Source organism: Marmota flaviventris, chromosome 19, assembly GCF_047511675.1.
Source record: "Marmota flaviventris isolate mMarFla1 chromosome 19, mMarFla1.hap1, whole genome shotgun sequence".
NCBI classification, from domain to species: Eukaryota; Metazoa; Chordata; class Mammalia; order Rodentia; family Sciuridae; genus Marmota; species Marmota flaviventris.
The window spans coordinates 17510668-17525238 of record NC_092516.1 but is presented as its reverse complement, the minus strand read 5'-3'; the positions used below and the strand labels follow the sequence as shown (position 1 = coordinate 17525238).

The following is a 14571-nucleotide window of genomic DNA, read 5'->3' as shown; positions in this document are numbered from 1 at the left end:
AAGATGTCCCCAGGAGAATCTGACACCCAATATCACCTCTTAGAGAACCAGTGCTCTAAATTAGAGGTTCCTAAACCTGGATCTGTATCAGAGACATCTGGGGAACGTTTAGGACAGGACACTTGACCCTATTTCCAAAACTTCAAGAGACCTGGGGTACAGGAAAAGATACTGTTAACAAATGCCAGATGATTCTGATATAAACCAGGTTTGGGAATACAATCTGTCCACATATTAAAACAAAAATCAAACTCAGCCCATATCTAGGGATTTTTGTCATAGGACCTTCTGGGATGAGGAAGGGCCAAAGGTGGCAGATGAATAGGAGAATGGTGACTTGGGTAAGGGGGATGTCAGGGGCTCTGGTGAAGAGGTGGAATGGGAGGACTGGCAGTGGGATGCCAAGCGTCACCATGGAGATCTGCCTTCTCTCCATCCTCACCACTGCAGGCACCACCCTGGGAGGCGGGGTCGCCCCGGGCAGCGCTAGTGGAGGGGAGTCGGAGAGAGATCCCAAGCTGTAGCAGTGGGGAGAAAGGAAGTTCCTGTGGGCTTCGGTTTTCCTAGGTGGCTGCCCATATAAGAGGCTGTACCTAAGTTGGGGACTGCCTGGACTACACTGATAGCCATAAATGGGCAGGCAGGAGGTTAATTTTCTGTGGGTAAACTACCTTTGGAAATGAAAGTTTCAAGGGCTTTGCCCTTGAAATGTTTACCTTCGATGACATTTTCTTGGTATATGGTGGCCAATTTAAAGATGAGTTAAGCTCTTGAGATGAGTTACTATTCCACATTCCAATCTCTACATCCTCTTCCTCTTCCCAGCCAGTGGGGCGATTTCCAGGCAATGGCATATCATCACCACACCAGCCATCTTGCATAGATTTTGGCCCTGATTGTGGATTTGTGATAGAAACAGACTTTTAATAAAACAATTCTTTCTAGAAGAAAGTATACATTAAAGAGTGGAGAGAGGGAACCTAAAACAAAAGAAAACAAAACACTATTTCTTTTGCCAAATTTGCATAATAGGAATGTACATTTTATACAGAGCTAAAAGTCCAATTAAAGAAGAATTTATTTTCATTAAATCTTCCCCTATGCCTTTACCAATTATAGGGTCCCTAAACACAGACAATGGTGGCTTTCATGGGTTCCCAATTAATCTGCATAGCGACACAAATGAAATTTGAAAAGATCAAATTGATAAATATTTTCAAAGAGTTTTAGAACTCAAAGGCAGAAAGCAGTTTCTCCCTATACACGGCCTTTGGGATTCCAATAAGGTCTAATATACACAGTGAGTGGGACAGTGACAGGGTTGATCTGAATCTTAGGTGTCTCTCAAATTAAATGAACTTTTTGAGAAACATCTGGCAGTTTGGAGATGTGTCCCATGTTATATTCTTTCAGCCTCTCAGGTTGGATGGCACGAAAGATGTCAGACTATTTATAGATTGTCCAATTTGGTAAAATATAATTTAAACTTGGTAAGAAGTATGTAAATCATTAATGATTACAATTTGAGGAAAATGAACATAAAAAAAATTTAGACAGGAGACAGAAGAATAAATCATGTTACAAACTCAAAGAGCCAAGTGCTGAGTATCATCTTGTATACCACAGTACACCCACACATCATCAACAATGTACAAGTATTATCCAATTATTCAACAGTAGTCAGTGCTACATACTAGCTTCCAGGGATCAAGGGTAACTTACCAGATTTGCTTAACGCTTGTGGACCAACAGAGCTGGAGCCCCAGGTGGATGTGTTGGATGCCGGAGCAATGGGTTCCCCCCAGCTGGGACCACTGTCTATGGGTTTACCCCATGCTGAAGTACCATTATCCACAGTTGTGGCTGGAGTAGAAGGCTCCCCCCAGGGCTCACCCCAGCCTTTAGAAAGTATGGGAAAAAAGTCATCAGCATAGATGTTAAGAAAGTACAGTGGAATAAGGGGCAATAAAGAATACTTGGGAATCAAGGATGAAGAATTCCACATTTACATATAAATAATGATTCTGTGGTAGGCATTTGTTTTATAAAAAGACGACAAACCACTTCCCAATGACAAATTTAACTTCATGTTTTTTTTTTTTTTTTTAAACCTCTTCTTTCAAAATTGCCCTATGGGCCTATAGTAGATCCTTTTGAATAACCTTAATCATGGTACCCCCCCCCCAAAAAAAAAAATCCTCCTTTATGGATTAGCTTAATTCCTAGTAAAATCTTTCTAAACCAAACCTAGTGAATTTAAGGTGATTAAGTTGGGTAATAGTGTAAAAATTTATACTATTAATTACATGACTATAATTTTTTACCAATGACTAACAATAGCTAAGTATCCTACTTTTATATATGTTGGATAATACTTATTAAATATTACACCGAGGGGCTGGGATTGTGGCTCAGCGGTAGAGCGCTCGCCTAGCACGGGCGGGACCCGGGTTCAATCCTCAGCACCGCATAAAAATAAAGGCATTGTGTTGTGTCCATCTACACCTAAAAAAATAAATATTGAAAAAAAAATATTACACTGAAGTTGTCCAAAGCCAACAACATCAAAGCCATAAACATTTTGTTAAAAGAACCTCAACAAGGAGAGGCTTTCCCTTAGATAAATAAGTGTTTCTTCTAAGAATTAAACCTAAGACTCAGACTTAAAAAATTAGGTGCTGACTGACAAGTAAGTCCATGAAAACATCCCTATCTCTATGTATGATAAGACTATTCAACAAAAAATCCATTAACAAAGACAGTGCATGTCAATGTTGTGAAAATAACTTGTAGAGATAAGAATTAGACCACTATATGGAAATAGGAATACACAAGAAAGGTATCACCAAAATGTTCAATCATACACACCTGCACCTAAACAGACCTGGACTGCATACCTACCTAAACAAAACCAAAAACCAAACAAAAGAAAACCAGCTGAAGGGCACTTGACTGTCAATCGCCAGCACCCTAAAACATACCAAAAAAACCTTTCTTCCTAGGCCAAGTACAATGATGTCTAGAGAGCACAGTATTCAGAAAACTGTTTTACTTCCAAGGTATTCTAGTCAAATAATAAAACCAAATGAAGCCCTGACTCAAAACAATGAGAGAAGTATAGCATACTCCCACCTGACCCCACTTTTCAGATAATACACTCCCAATAGGGAACAATATTGCCAAGGTGGAGCTCAACTACCTGGGTGAACATCACCCCTCATCTCCCCGCCAGGCTTTTCCAGATTAGAGGAAAGGCCTTTGTGCGGCTGATACAGAGCCTTCGTAAAGGGGACTCCACAAAGTGGAAGCTTACCAGAGCCGCTGCTTGCCTCTTTGCTGGAGATGGCACTTGCAGAAGGCAGCAGCTGATGTACCTGTGCTTGCTGGTCTGAACGGCTGCTGCCATTTGGGACGTTTTTGTTCCACATGTTCACATTTTTGTAGTTGTATTTGCTTGGATCTCCCCAGGCAGAAGTTCCATCATCAATCTCCATTTTGCGTCGTATGGATTCTGGGGATGGTTCCTCCCAGCCTGTGGGCTCTTCTTCTTTTGCTGGGGCTGGTATGGGTCCCCCCAGCCAGCCTGTGCCAGGAGGCTTGCCTGTAGCTGGTGGGATTCCCCAGGACCCAACAAGGTCTTGTTGCTTGTTCCAGTCCGGAGAACTGACTGGCTTTGATGAATCTCCCCAACCTAGAGACTGATTAGACTTTGGAGGGTCTCCCCATCCCTGGGAAGGATTAGGTTTAGCAGATTCATCCCATCCTGATGAATTATTTGGATTTATGTTATTTCCCCAAGTAAAAGAACTAGTTTTACCAAGTTCATTCCAACCAGAAACGGACCTATCACTGTCACTACCTCCTGAGCTGGACTTTTTATTAGCCTCCCCCCAATGGTTACTCCTTGAGGTTTCTCCCCAGTTGTCACTGGCAGAAACGGACCAACCTTGGCTTGCCTTCTGTCCATCACCCCATCCCTGTTTGTTCTTTTGCGAATCATTCCACGCAGACTTCTCCTCTTTGCAATTCCCCCACTGATTGCTCTTGATCATTCCTGTAGCAGCAGAATCATCTTCCCACCCCCCCTGGCAGTTTGAGCCTTTGGAATCTCCCCACCTCAGAGCAGGCTTGGGATCGCCCCACCCCGATACAGCTGAGGTATCATTACCATTAGGGCCAGTCTTCTCCATACATGCCCCTGAGTTAAGAGTCTGTGCTGCAGAGCTTCCCCAGGCCTCGGTCCCATTGTCAGTCTTTCTTTCCCCTCTGGGTGATGTTTCGGTATCCCAGGCAGTATTCTGCTTAATAGGAGTCTGTCCCCAGCCAGAGTTGGACAGGACACGTGGATCTAAGTCAGTTCTGTTCACGATGCTTTGGAGTAATGTGTGCTGATCAAGTTTTCTTCTGTCTCGACTCTGACTGTCCCCAGTTGCTTTTTCCTCTAAGCGTCCAGTGCTTTCTGTGCTACCCTCACTCTCCACTGCACCTCCTGTTTTGGCCCACACGCTGCTTTGCTCATTTGTCTGAGATGTGGCAGAACCCTGATCCTCTTCCTCAGTAGACTTCCATCCATTTGTAAACTTCTTTCCATTGCCGTTTGCACTGTCACTGGAATGCTGATTGCTAGGCAGTTTGTTCCACTCGACGCTGGGTATATTAGTGCCAGTGTTTTGTGCAGGGGTTCCCCATCCTCTTCGACTTCCTCCAGAATTCGCACCATTTCCACTTCCCCATGACGTACTCTGGGAATTTGCTGCCCCAGACTCCCAAACGCTTCCTCCTTTATTTGTGTTAACTTGAAAGTTAGTGCCCACAGGCCCATTGATGCCAGGCTGCATTAGAGTTGCATTCACAGTGTCACCATTAGCTTGGCCATTAGGGCCGGAACACTTGTCTCCAGAGTAATTAGAACCATAGGCACCCCATGTAGTACCATAAGAGCCCCCACTTTTTGACTCTCCATTGCTAAGATGAGAAAGGGAAGTGCCATTCATAACTGATGGAGCCTGTATTTGAGGATGATTCATTGTGCTCACACGCCAGGCCCCTGTATTACTACTAGGCAGTTCATTATTCTGTACTGAACCGGAGTTTGGTAAACTAGAGGTCATAAAGTTAGTAGTGTTATTTGGTCCAGTCATTTCAGTGGTAATATTTTGAGGTTGACCACTGAATGAAACCTTCTGTGTACCACTTACTTCAGATTCACAAGTTTCCTGAAGGCTTCCCCAGGTACCATGGGTAGAAGAACCACTCACTTTAGAGTTAATACTCTGATTGTTAGGCATCTGGCCTATGGTACTGCACTGAATATTGATGCCAGAATTACCACTCCCTACAGGCCCTTTTAGGGCAAGTCCATTGTTCTCTAATACTGGCCAGGCACCATGGTTGCTAGCTGAATTCAAAGTGCTTGGATTTAACCCTCCATTTGATGAAGAACTTACAGTGCCCCAAGCATTCATTCTATTGTTGCTACTTTCTGATTTGCTTTCAGGAGCATCCACAGAGACCTGACATGTGCTTATTATGGCTCCATGGGAAAACCCCCACGGTCCAGTACTGCTTCCATGGCCCACATTATTGCTGCTGCTACCAACCACAAACTTGTTTTGGGAACCAAGTCCAGTGCTATTCCGAAGGCTATCTTTTTCACCACCTGTGCTCCCTGAAGCCATGATAGTGATGTTTCTCTCTGATTCAGAACTGGAGGCAGAATCAGCATCCACACATTCTGAAGCCAATTCTGGATCACTGCCAGGGACTGAAGGCCATACTTCTTTTTCCAACAAGTCGCTCACAACAGCATTCTTACAGTTTGTGCTGGAGTCACTCGTAGAAGACACAGGTCCCCGCTGGGAATTTTCATAATGGGATCCTGAAGTATTGTGGTTTATATCTAGAATAAAGGAGAAAGGCACAGTTTATAAAGTGCTAGTCATTTTCAAAATGACACAAAACAGTCTCAGAAAAATGGCAAGTATGTCAAAACTACATGTGGTTCCTCCACTTTAATAAGATAAGGCGCCTGGCAGGATGGTTACAAGAACACTGCTTATCTTTCAGCCACCAACTTTCCATATCCAGTAAGTTTACACAGACAGAGGATTTTGCAGCTTTGCTCATTAATATTATCCTACAGCCCTGGAACATAACAGTCCCTCAATAAATGCTGGATGAATGAACTGTTAACACATCAGCCAGAAAAGAATTCTGATGTCAGAGGGACTGGTGGCAGTGATGTGTTATAATAATGGAGCAACCCAGACTCACAGGCTGGACTTGGGAAAGAGGAGGCTGAGATGAAGGCAGGTAAAGATAAATAACCTAAACTTGATAAAATATATTAGCAATGTATTAGGGATCCTTTTCCCATTCTGCTTCCTAGAATAGCCTGTCCATACAACTCTTTTCAGTTTATAAGAATTCCAAAGTTTTATCCATTATATTTCCATTTCTTCAGTGTTTACATTCAGCTAAAATACTGCACACAAACAAGAATTATTTTTAGCTTGACTCAATAAGATTTTTACCTGCAAAGCCAAGTTTTTTAAAAGAGACAACAAAAAAACACAACGATTGACATATGAAAGATCACCAAATCATTATGATAAAAGTCAGCTGCTGACATTAAGAACCACAAATGATCAGCCATATAATCCTACAATCTGAGATTGTCTGCTATGTATTATTATCTAGTTACTTCACCACAGGCTGGGCAATCCGAACATTTCTGATAATTCCCAGGTTCTTTATTGTCATTTGGTTTAAGGCTCTGGAAGGTAGAAATTCCTCAGGGATATTAACTACAAAAGATGTTTGCATTCAGCCCGTCTTGAGGGGGTTATGTTGTAGTTCTCTACTAGAGTAAGAATCAGAATTACATGTAGAGCTTTTAAATGCACACATCATGTCCCATGGAGGGTTTTTTTTTTTTTGGGGGTGGGTGGGTGGGGTGGGTACCAGGGATTAAAACCAGGGTCGCTTAACTAGGGCCACATCCCCAGCCCTTTTTTATATTTTATTTAGAGACAAGGTCTTGCTGGGTTACTCAGGGTCTCACTAAGTTGCTGAGGCTGCAATCCTCCTGCCTCAGCCTCCCCAAGCTGCTGGGATTACAGGCATGCACCCCCATGCCCTGCATGTCCCATACTTCATGGTTATAAAGCCTAGGAAATAAATGTAAATTGCTACTAGGGAGTTTTGCTAATATGGAAAATCAGATTCTGCTTGTATCATTATCTCTCAAAGTATACACTGTTAGGAAGTAACAGATGATAAGCCAGAAAGAGTGGCAGGAAAAGGGACTACAGAGACCAGAAATGTATATGTAATTCACCAAATATATACATTAAAGCTTCATAGGTGACTCTAATCTCTACTCCCTGCTTAGGAATCATTTTGTTAAGTTATCAGATGAAAAGTTTGTTATCTTTCAACGCACATGAAAAGAATTTCTCATGAAATAAAGGGTACTAAAAAGTCAATCTCACGGAGTAAAAACAAATCAGCATACTGACGTCCGCACCAGCCCATCAACAGATGTTCAGCTACATGTCGTGAGCTTTAACACACTTTCATAACCCCACAGGATAGGTATTACCTTTGCTCTCCAGATGAGAAAATCACCATTCAGAAGTTAATTTGTAGAAACCAAGAGAGATCTGTCAGAATCCTTCATGAAGCAAGGTGACTACATGGCTGAGTCTATAGAGGCAACTTGACTCAAGTCTGGATTCTATGCGGTAGACTTGTGACAAAATCTGTGAAGCAGGGGTACTTCCTAACCTAGTTACTTTGCCGACTGTACCATCTTATGCAAAACGTTTAGCTCACACTGTCAGCAAGGTAAGTAGTGATCAAAAGCACAGAGTCTGAGACATTTTACCATTTACTATCTGTATGATCACTAGCAGGATCTCTGCCTTAGTTTCTTCATAGTACCAATCTAATGCAACTGTTATGAGGATTATGATTAACAACTATAAGCCATATCTGATTCATATAACACTTAAAAAATGAAGGCCATTATTATCATTAATTAATGCATGCTAAAGATTATTATCATTTTTCATTCTCCAGAACATATTTTTCATTCTACCAGGTCTCCCTGATGAAGAATATGAGAACTCATAGAACTTGCTTACTTAAAATCTCCTCCTTGATATCATGCACAGAATAACTGGACTTTTATTCCCAAGAGATGTCTCCTCCCAAAAAAGGGGAGACAGAACTCTCCTAGATTTCCTCAACTCAGTGAGTTTCTAAAACCCTTTATCCTTTATTCCTTGCTGTGTACAGAAAATCCCAAACATAACCAAGTCCTGAATCCAGACTTTTCTTCTAAATCTAGAATACTTCCTTCAGCCATCACTTCTGTCCTCTCCTGGATTACTGCAAAAGTATTTCTGCTGCCATTATTTTCCATGTGTGTTGTCACTTTTATAAAGTAAGAAAAAGAGATTGGGCATCTAAAACAAAACGACTCAAAAATAAAAGAATGACCCAAAATTTAACAATGTAGTGTCAGCAGCATTCCCACAATAATAGGAGAAAGACAAGGACACTTGTCATCAACACTCTTAAACTCTACCCTGGACATGTGAACCCAGGAAATAGGGTCCAAAATGAGAGATAAATTCATGAAGATCAAAAAGACCAACATGTGAAAAACAATAGTTTTCTAATATCCATTTTCAATGAGAAAATGTGATAGAAAAAAGATCCTAATCAGTACAACTCATAAAATCACTTGAACATACTAATAAAAATATTTAAATTTCATTTTAATTTTTATATATGTAATTTCTAGATGTATGTGGTGCTGAGGATCGAACCCAGAACCTCGCATGTGCTAGGCGAGCGCTCTACTGCTGAGCCACAACCCCAGCCCTCGTTTTAAATTTTATTGTAAGTCACAGAAGACAACTTGATTATGTACAGAAACTTGTTCCTAGATAGGAAGATCTAACAATTTTAACATAATTACAAGGAACTGTTAAACATATTAACCATGTATGATGATTAAAAGTGATTTTAAGATTCATGTTAAAAAATGGGAGTCTCTACTCCACTTCCCCCAATAAATCTCAAACAGAATTTATGAGGGAGGGAATTCACATTATCAGGCAGTACTGCACTGAGAGAATATGCAAACATACTGAACAGAAAATCCAGGAATAGTCCTAAGCATATGTCAAGGTTAGTGTTTTGGATGTGGGGGAGGTATTCAGTACTTGAAAAATATTTTCGAATGAGACAATATATTCAAAATAATACCAAATGATTAATATTAGAAGTAAGTCATGCCTAAAACCCTGGGTTCAATCATGACCACCATTTAAAAAAAAAAAAAAAAGTGTAATGGCAAATGATGAAACCATGAAGTTATAGAATTTTTTATACACAAATCATAGAAACTACAAAAGGAATGATAGGTTAGACTACTTATTTTTAAAGTGGAACCTTTTAATATCAGAATGAAGAAAAGCAGAAAAACAAACACTAGAATTCACTCTGCAAAAGAGTTCTGTTGCCTTTAACACTAGCAAAAAATGTTCCCACATTCTAGTCTAGTCCTGATTTTGGAACCATTGGTAGTGATCTAAGACTGTCTTTTGCTATATTTTCTTTTAGGAAAGTAAGGAGAGGTACCATGAATAATTATTAGCTAAAATTCCATTTTTAATCTGGATCCTACTTTAGTTTCAACAAAACCTAAATTAAAGACCATTCTAAAAACTGCACATCAAGGATAAGTCACAAGGCATTTTTAGTTATGAAAAGAGTTATAGTTTAGGATGAAAAATTAAATGGTATGGAGGGGAAACAGACACAATTCCAACTAAAGGAGAGAAAAGAAAACGCATCCTCAGAAATCACAGGTGCAGAAGCTATTTCAGAGTTGAAGAAGTTAAATAATATATTTCCCCTTTCAGACAAGGGGAACACCGGTGTTCAAAATATCTGAGGATAAACATACAGGAATACCATTAAGTAGATTATCACTACTTTTTTTAAAAAAATATTTATTTAGTTGTAGATGAACACACAGTATCTGCTTTTGTTTGTTTTTTATGTGGTGCTGAGGATTGAACCCAGGGCCTCATACATGCGAGGCAAGCACTTTACCACTGAGCTACAGCCTCAGCCCTATCACTACTTTATTCCCCCAGGAAATAGAAACATTAAGGCTGTAAATCTCTGTGGTAATGCAAAGAAAAAGAGCAGGTTTTTTTTTTTTTTTTAATTTAATGCAAATCTTTACAAACCATAATGCTATAAGCAAACTAAGATTTAGAAGGTTGCATGTTACTTAGAAACATCTGGAATCCAGAATGGCATCAGCATCCTACGTTTACACAAAATCATCAAGAGAGAATGGGGGCAGCTCTAGTACTACACCTCAGGAAGAATACAGTCAGTCCTGGTGGTGCACACCTGTACGCCTGGCAACGTGGGAGGCCTAGGATCACAGCCTCAGCAACTTAGTGATAGCCTGTTTCAAAAAATAAAGGACTGGGATGTGTATCATTGGTCAAGCACCCCTGGATTCAATCCCCAGCACTGGAAGCAAGCAAACACACACACACACACACACACAATTGCATTACTGTACTTCTATTCAGAGAGATTATGTAGGGAGCAAAGACTGGTGATAATTCAAGTGGCTAATAAACAGCATGTGTGGGAAGAATTTAGACCGTTGTAAGTTCATGAGCAAGTTTTTTCTTACAAAATACATGACATATAACAAAACAGTCGAATTATTTGCTTTTCTACCTTAGACTTTATTTCTATAGAAAGAGAAGAGCTTAATAAATAAGTAATCTTTAGGTTTAACAGTGTTTCCATGGAGTGTGAGATAGACCACCAAGAATATGAGAGAACCTTAAATGCACAATTTCAAATAGCTCTTAAAAGTGACAAAGTCCATGATGTCTCTTTTGGTTATTTCAGCCTTTGGTGCTGGGTCACCAAACATTTTATGTAAAGGTCTAGTTAATAAATATTTTGTGGGCTAGATAGACAGCTTTGGCAACTACTTAAGTCTGGCACTGTAGCTTGAAAGCAGCCACAAACAACATGTAACCCAACAGGCATGGCAGCCTTTCAATAAAACTGGACTAATGGAGGTTTGGTTCTGGAATAAAGACGACAAAGATAACAACACACCAGATGCAACACATGGATCATGATTAGCTTCTGGTCTGACAAATTGGGGTGCGGGTGGTAGAAAAAAAGATATTTGGGGGGATTTTACTTTAGACCAAATGGTGAGTACCTCAACCATGGCAACTGGCAGGAGACGGAAAGGAGTTCAGTTCAAACAAAAATAAAAAACCCAGTATTTGAGGTTAAAAATTATACAGCGCAGTGAACCACTAGCTTATGAAACACTAAGAAAGGAAGAGTCTGAGCCTGATTTCAGGATTTTGGAAGGGCTACTGGATGAACGGACAGGCTGGCTTTTTTGAGCAAGGGAATCCAGACAGAGGAAGTGGTATGGGGCAAGGTAATGAGTTTAAGTTTGAACACTCTGAGTCTAAGGGTTACAACTTCAGTTGAAGACATCCAGGAGAAAGACAGCCAAAATTTGGAAAGATATGCAACAATGATGCGGCAAGTAATAAAATCTGAGAGCTGGTCAAAGAAAAACGGTAAAATACAGAAGAGGAACAGAAAGGTATGAGGAGAACAAGAGCTACATGGTGACAGAGGCCACACAATGAAAGACCTTCATTTAGCAAAGAGGAGGCAAATGGCAGGGGTGGGGCACATTAAGATAGAAAAGACTGCTTTTGAACTATGATTGTGATTTTTTTAAAAGTCTTGATTGGAAATTTAGAAGATCAGTGACTTTAATAAGAACTATTTTAGTCAAGTGAGCAGGAGTTGGATTCCAGAGGATCAATGCAAATGTATGAAAGATCGCAAGCACAGACTTCAAGAACTCGGAAAAAGGAGAGATCCTGCAAGAACTCAAAAGTACAGGACTTACCAGATTGTTTTGTCAAAGAGAACAGAGACGTGAGCATGTTTATAGACCAAATGAAAGGTGAAAACTGAGAGCCAGACATAAGTTACAAGACAGCAAAGATGTTACACTATGCTGAAAAAAAAATACAAACTGGCAGGTGCACGGACAGTATTCTAGTGATTCTCCAAAAACTTTTAAGCCATTCCAACAGATCCCCCCTCATAATTATACACATGTACTTCACTGGTTTTAAAATAATAATAATACATAAAACGCTCATGTATCCCCCCTGAAGAAATACATTGCTAGTCTACAGGAAAAGACTCGCTGCCTCCTCCTCTGATTTATAGCTCCTTCATTTCCTTTAGATCTCCCAGTGGTAATCACTCATGTAAATTTCCGTATTTTATTCATCCCTAAATGACATGTAATATTGTTTTATAGTCTTTGTTTTACAAAGGGATCATACTGTGAACAAACAAACAAAAATACATTCTTGGAACAACCGGCAGGAAGGTGAACATGAACTATTAGGAGACATTGTTGAATTGCTGTTATTCTTTTCCTTTAGGGGTGATTATGATATTGTCATTGTACAGGAAATCATCCTTATACTTAGGGTAGCTACCAGGACATGTTTGCCATGTACCCTCCAATGACTCAACCATAATGAACTTGTGTGGGAGGGGGTCAGGATTTAACCCAGGGGCTATGCCTGAACTACATGCACCCAGCCCTTTTTTATTTTTGAGACAGGGTCTCACTAAGTTACCAAGGCTATCCTTGAACTTATGATCCTCCTGCCTCAGCCTCACAAGTCACTGGGATTACAGGTGTGCGCCACCACACCAGCACATGTGTGTCTATGACACATATGAAAGAAAAAAGAGACACTGAGTGCCCTGTGTGTGTGATCCAGATGGGACTGTGCTAACAACCACTGGATCTGGGGGGAAGGTGAACTAGTGGTCACTATTCTAGTCTAACTGATTTCTCTATGGATCTTGTTGGATGACAAAAAGTGAAATAGATCATTTTGGCCCAAAAGACTATTGCTGCTGTCCAGGTGGCTGAGCATATTAGTCCTCCTGAAATGCCTTATTACATGGCCCCTAATTCAGGGTTATTTGGGCTCGTCAGGGCACTAAGAAGTCAACTGCAAAAAAAGAGGTCTTAAGTCTAAGTTAAAACAATTAGGGGCTGAGCTTGTGGCTCAGCGGTAGAGCGCTTGCCTTGCACGTTTGAGACCCTGGGTTCGAACCTCGGCACCACATTAAAAATAAAATAAGCGAAATAAAGGTATTGGGTCCAACTATAACTAAAAAATAAATATTAAAAAAAAAAAAAACGATTAATAAGTGTTTCAAGCACAGTTACAAAATGGCAGGTCAGGACTCAACCTGCAGAGCTGTCTATTTGACCACCACAGGGTCCTAACAACAATAAAAATGAAAAGGTGTAAGTATTTAGCAAGGGTACAAAATCAAAACCCACTGACCACCGTCCCCATCACCCTTTCCACCATTTACTCCACTTACCTGCCAGCCCATGAAGGCATCCATTTGTGACTTCTGATTTACAAACTATCTAATCTCATCTAGGTACAAAACTTGCTCTGTCCACACTGAATAAATGAGAAACATATTAAGGGACGAAAAGGAAGTCTACCTAACACTGCTCCTTTTTAGCATGAAAACCTGAAATAAGTGAATTTCCATGTACCATATTCAGTAATTTAAATGCTAAATCCACTCCATTAACCATCTCTGTTCAAAAAGAGCCAAATACAAACAGACAAAAACAGTGAAGATGGTGTTCTCACAATCCTGAACTGCCTGTAGTTACCGTCAACAGAGTTCTCACCTCTCTGGGCTCATGCTATTTACAATGTTTGTACACTGTTCTCCACGGACCACTTGGCTGCTGTTAGTCTGTAAGATGGCCCTCCCTGGCCTGTGACATGAGAACTAAATAAGCTATCACAGCATTTGGGTTAGAGTAAGCACCCCATGAAAATCAGTCAGGGGATCATCATTATTCGTACTGATGACTCTTCAGCGTGGCCCCTCCAAGGTTCACTGAGTCCTACTGGCCCACTCTGCAGCCAGAGTTTCCACTACCATTGCTAGAAGCACACGTAAGGGTATTTTAATGTAAATATGTGAGATACGCTGATAGACAGGAGGAGAACCACAACCTTTATTAAAAGATAAAACTGCCAATCTGGTTCTTCAGGATGCCTTGGCTTCATCACCTGCATTCTCTAACTGCTTTGGCATTTAATTTCAAACTGACCCCTGCACTCTCCTGACTTCCATCTCAACCTCCACATTAATGCTGTCCACCTTGTAAAGTTCTTTTAGAAATGGGCAGGATGTTTTTCCCTCTAGGGTTTTTTTGAAGACTTTCTCCTATACTCACACCTTAAGTCTTCTCATCTGAACATACGCCTACAATGCTTTTAGGATTTTTTGGATCCATACTCATTTTTGAGAAATAAGATTCTTATATTTCTGTTATTTCCATTTCAAAAACAGCTTTGCTCTTTCATTTCCCAAACTGAAGAAGCGCACTGGACAAGTTTCTAAATG

The 14571-nt window shown here is 40.5% G+C and overlaps 1 protein-coding gene across 5 annotated transcripts in view; it reads right to left on the bottom strand.

The window, feature by feature from the left end:
• Nucleotides 1-14571, bottom strand: part of Tnrc6a (trinucleotide repeat containing adaptor 6A) — an 87364-nt gene that overhangs the window by 26905 nt on the left and 45888 nt on the right. For all 5 annotated transcript variants that reach the window (XM_071605543.1, XM_027948477.3, XM_071605540.1 and 2 more), the window contains 3 exons: nt 3314-5899; nt 1723-1899; nt 717-892 (listed from right to left, as the gene is read on the bottom strand). In XM_071605543.1, coding sequence (XP_071461644.1) covers nt 717-892; nt 1723-1899; nt 3314-5899 — 2939 coding nt within the window. The remainder of the gene's footprint in view (nt 1-716; nt 893-1722; nt 1900-3313; nt 5900-14571) is intronic.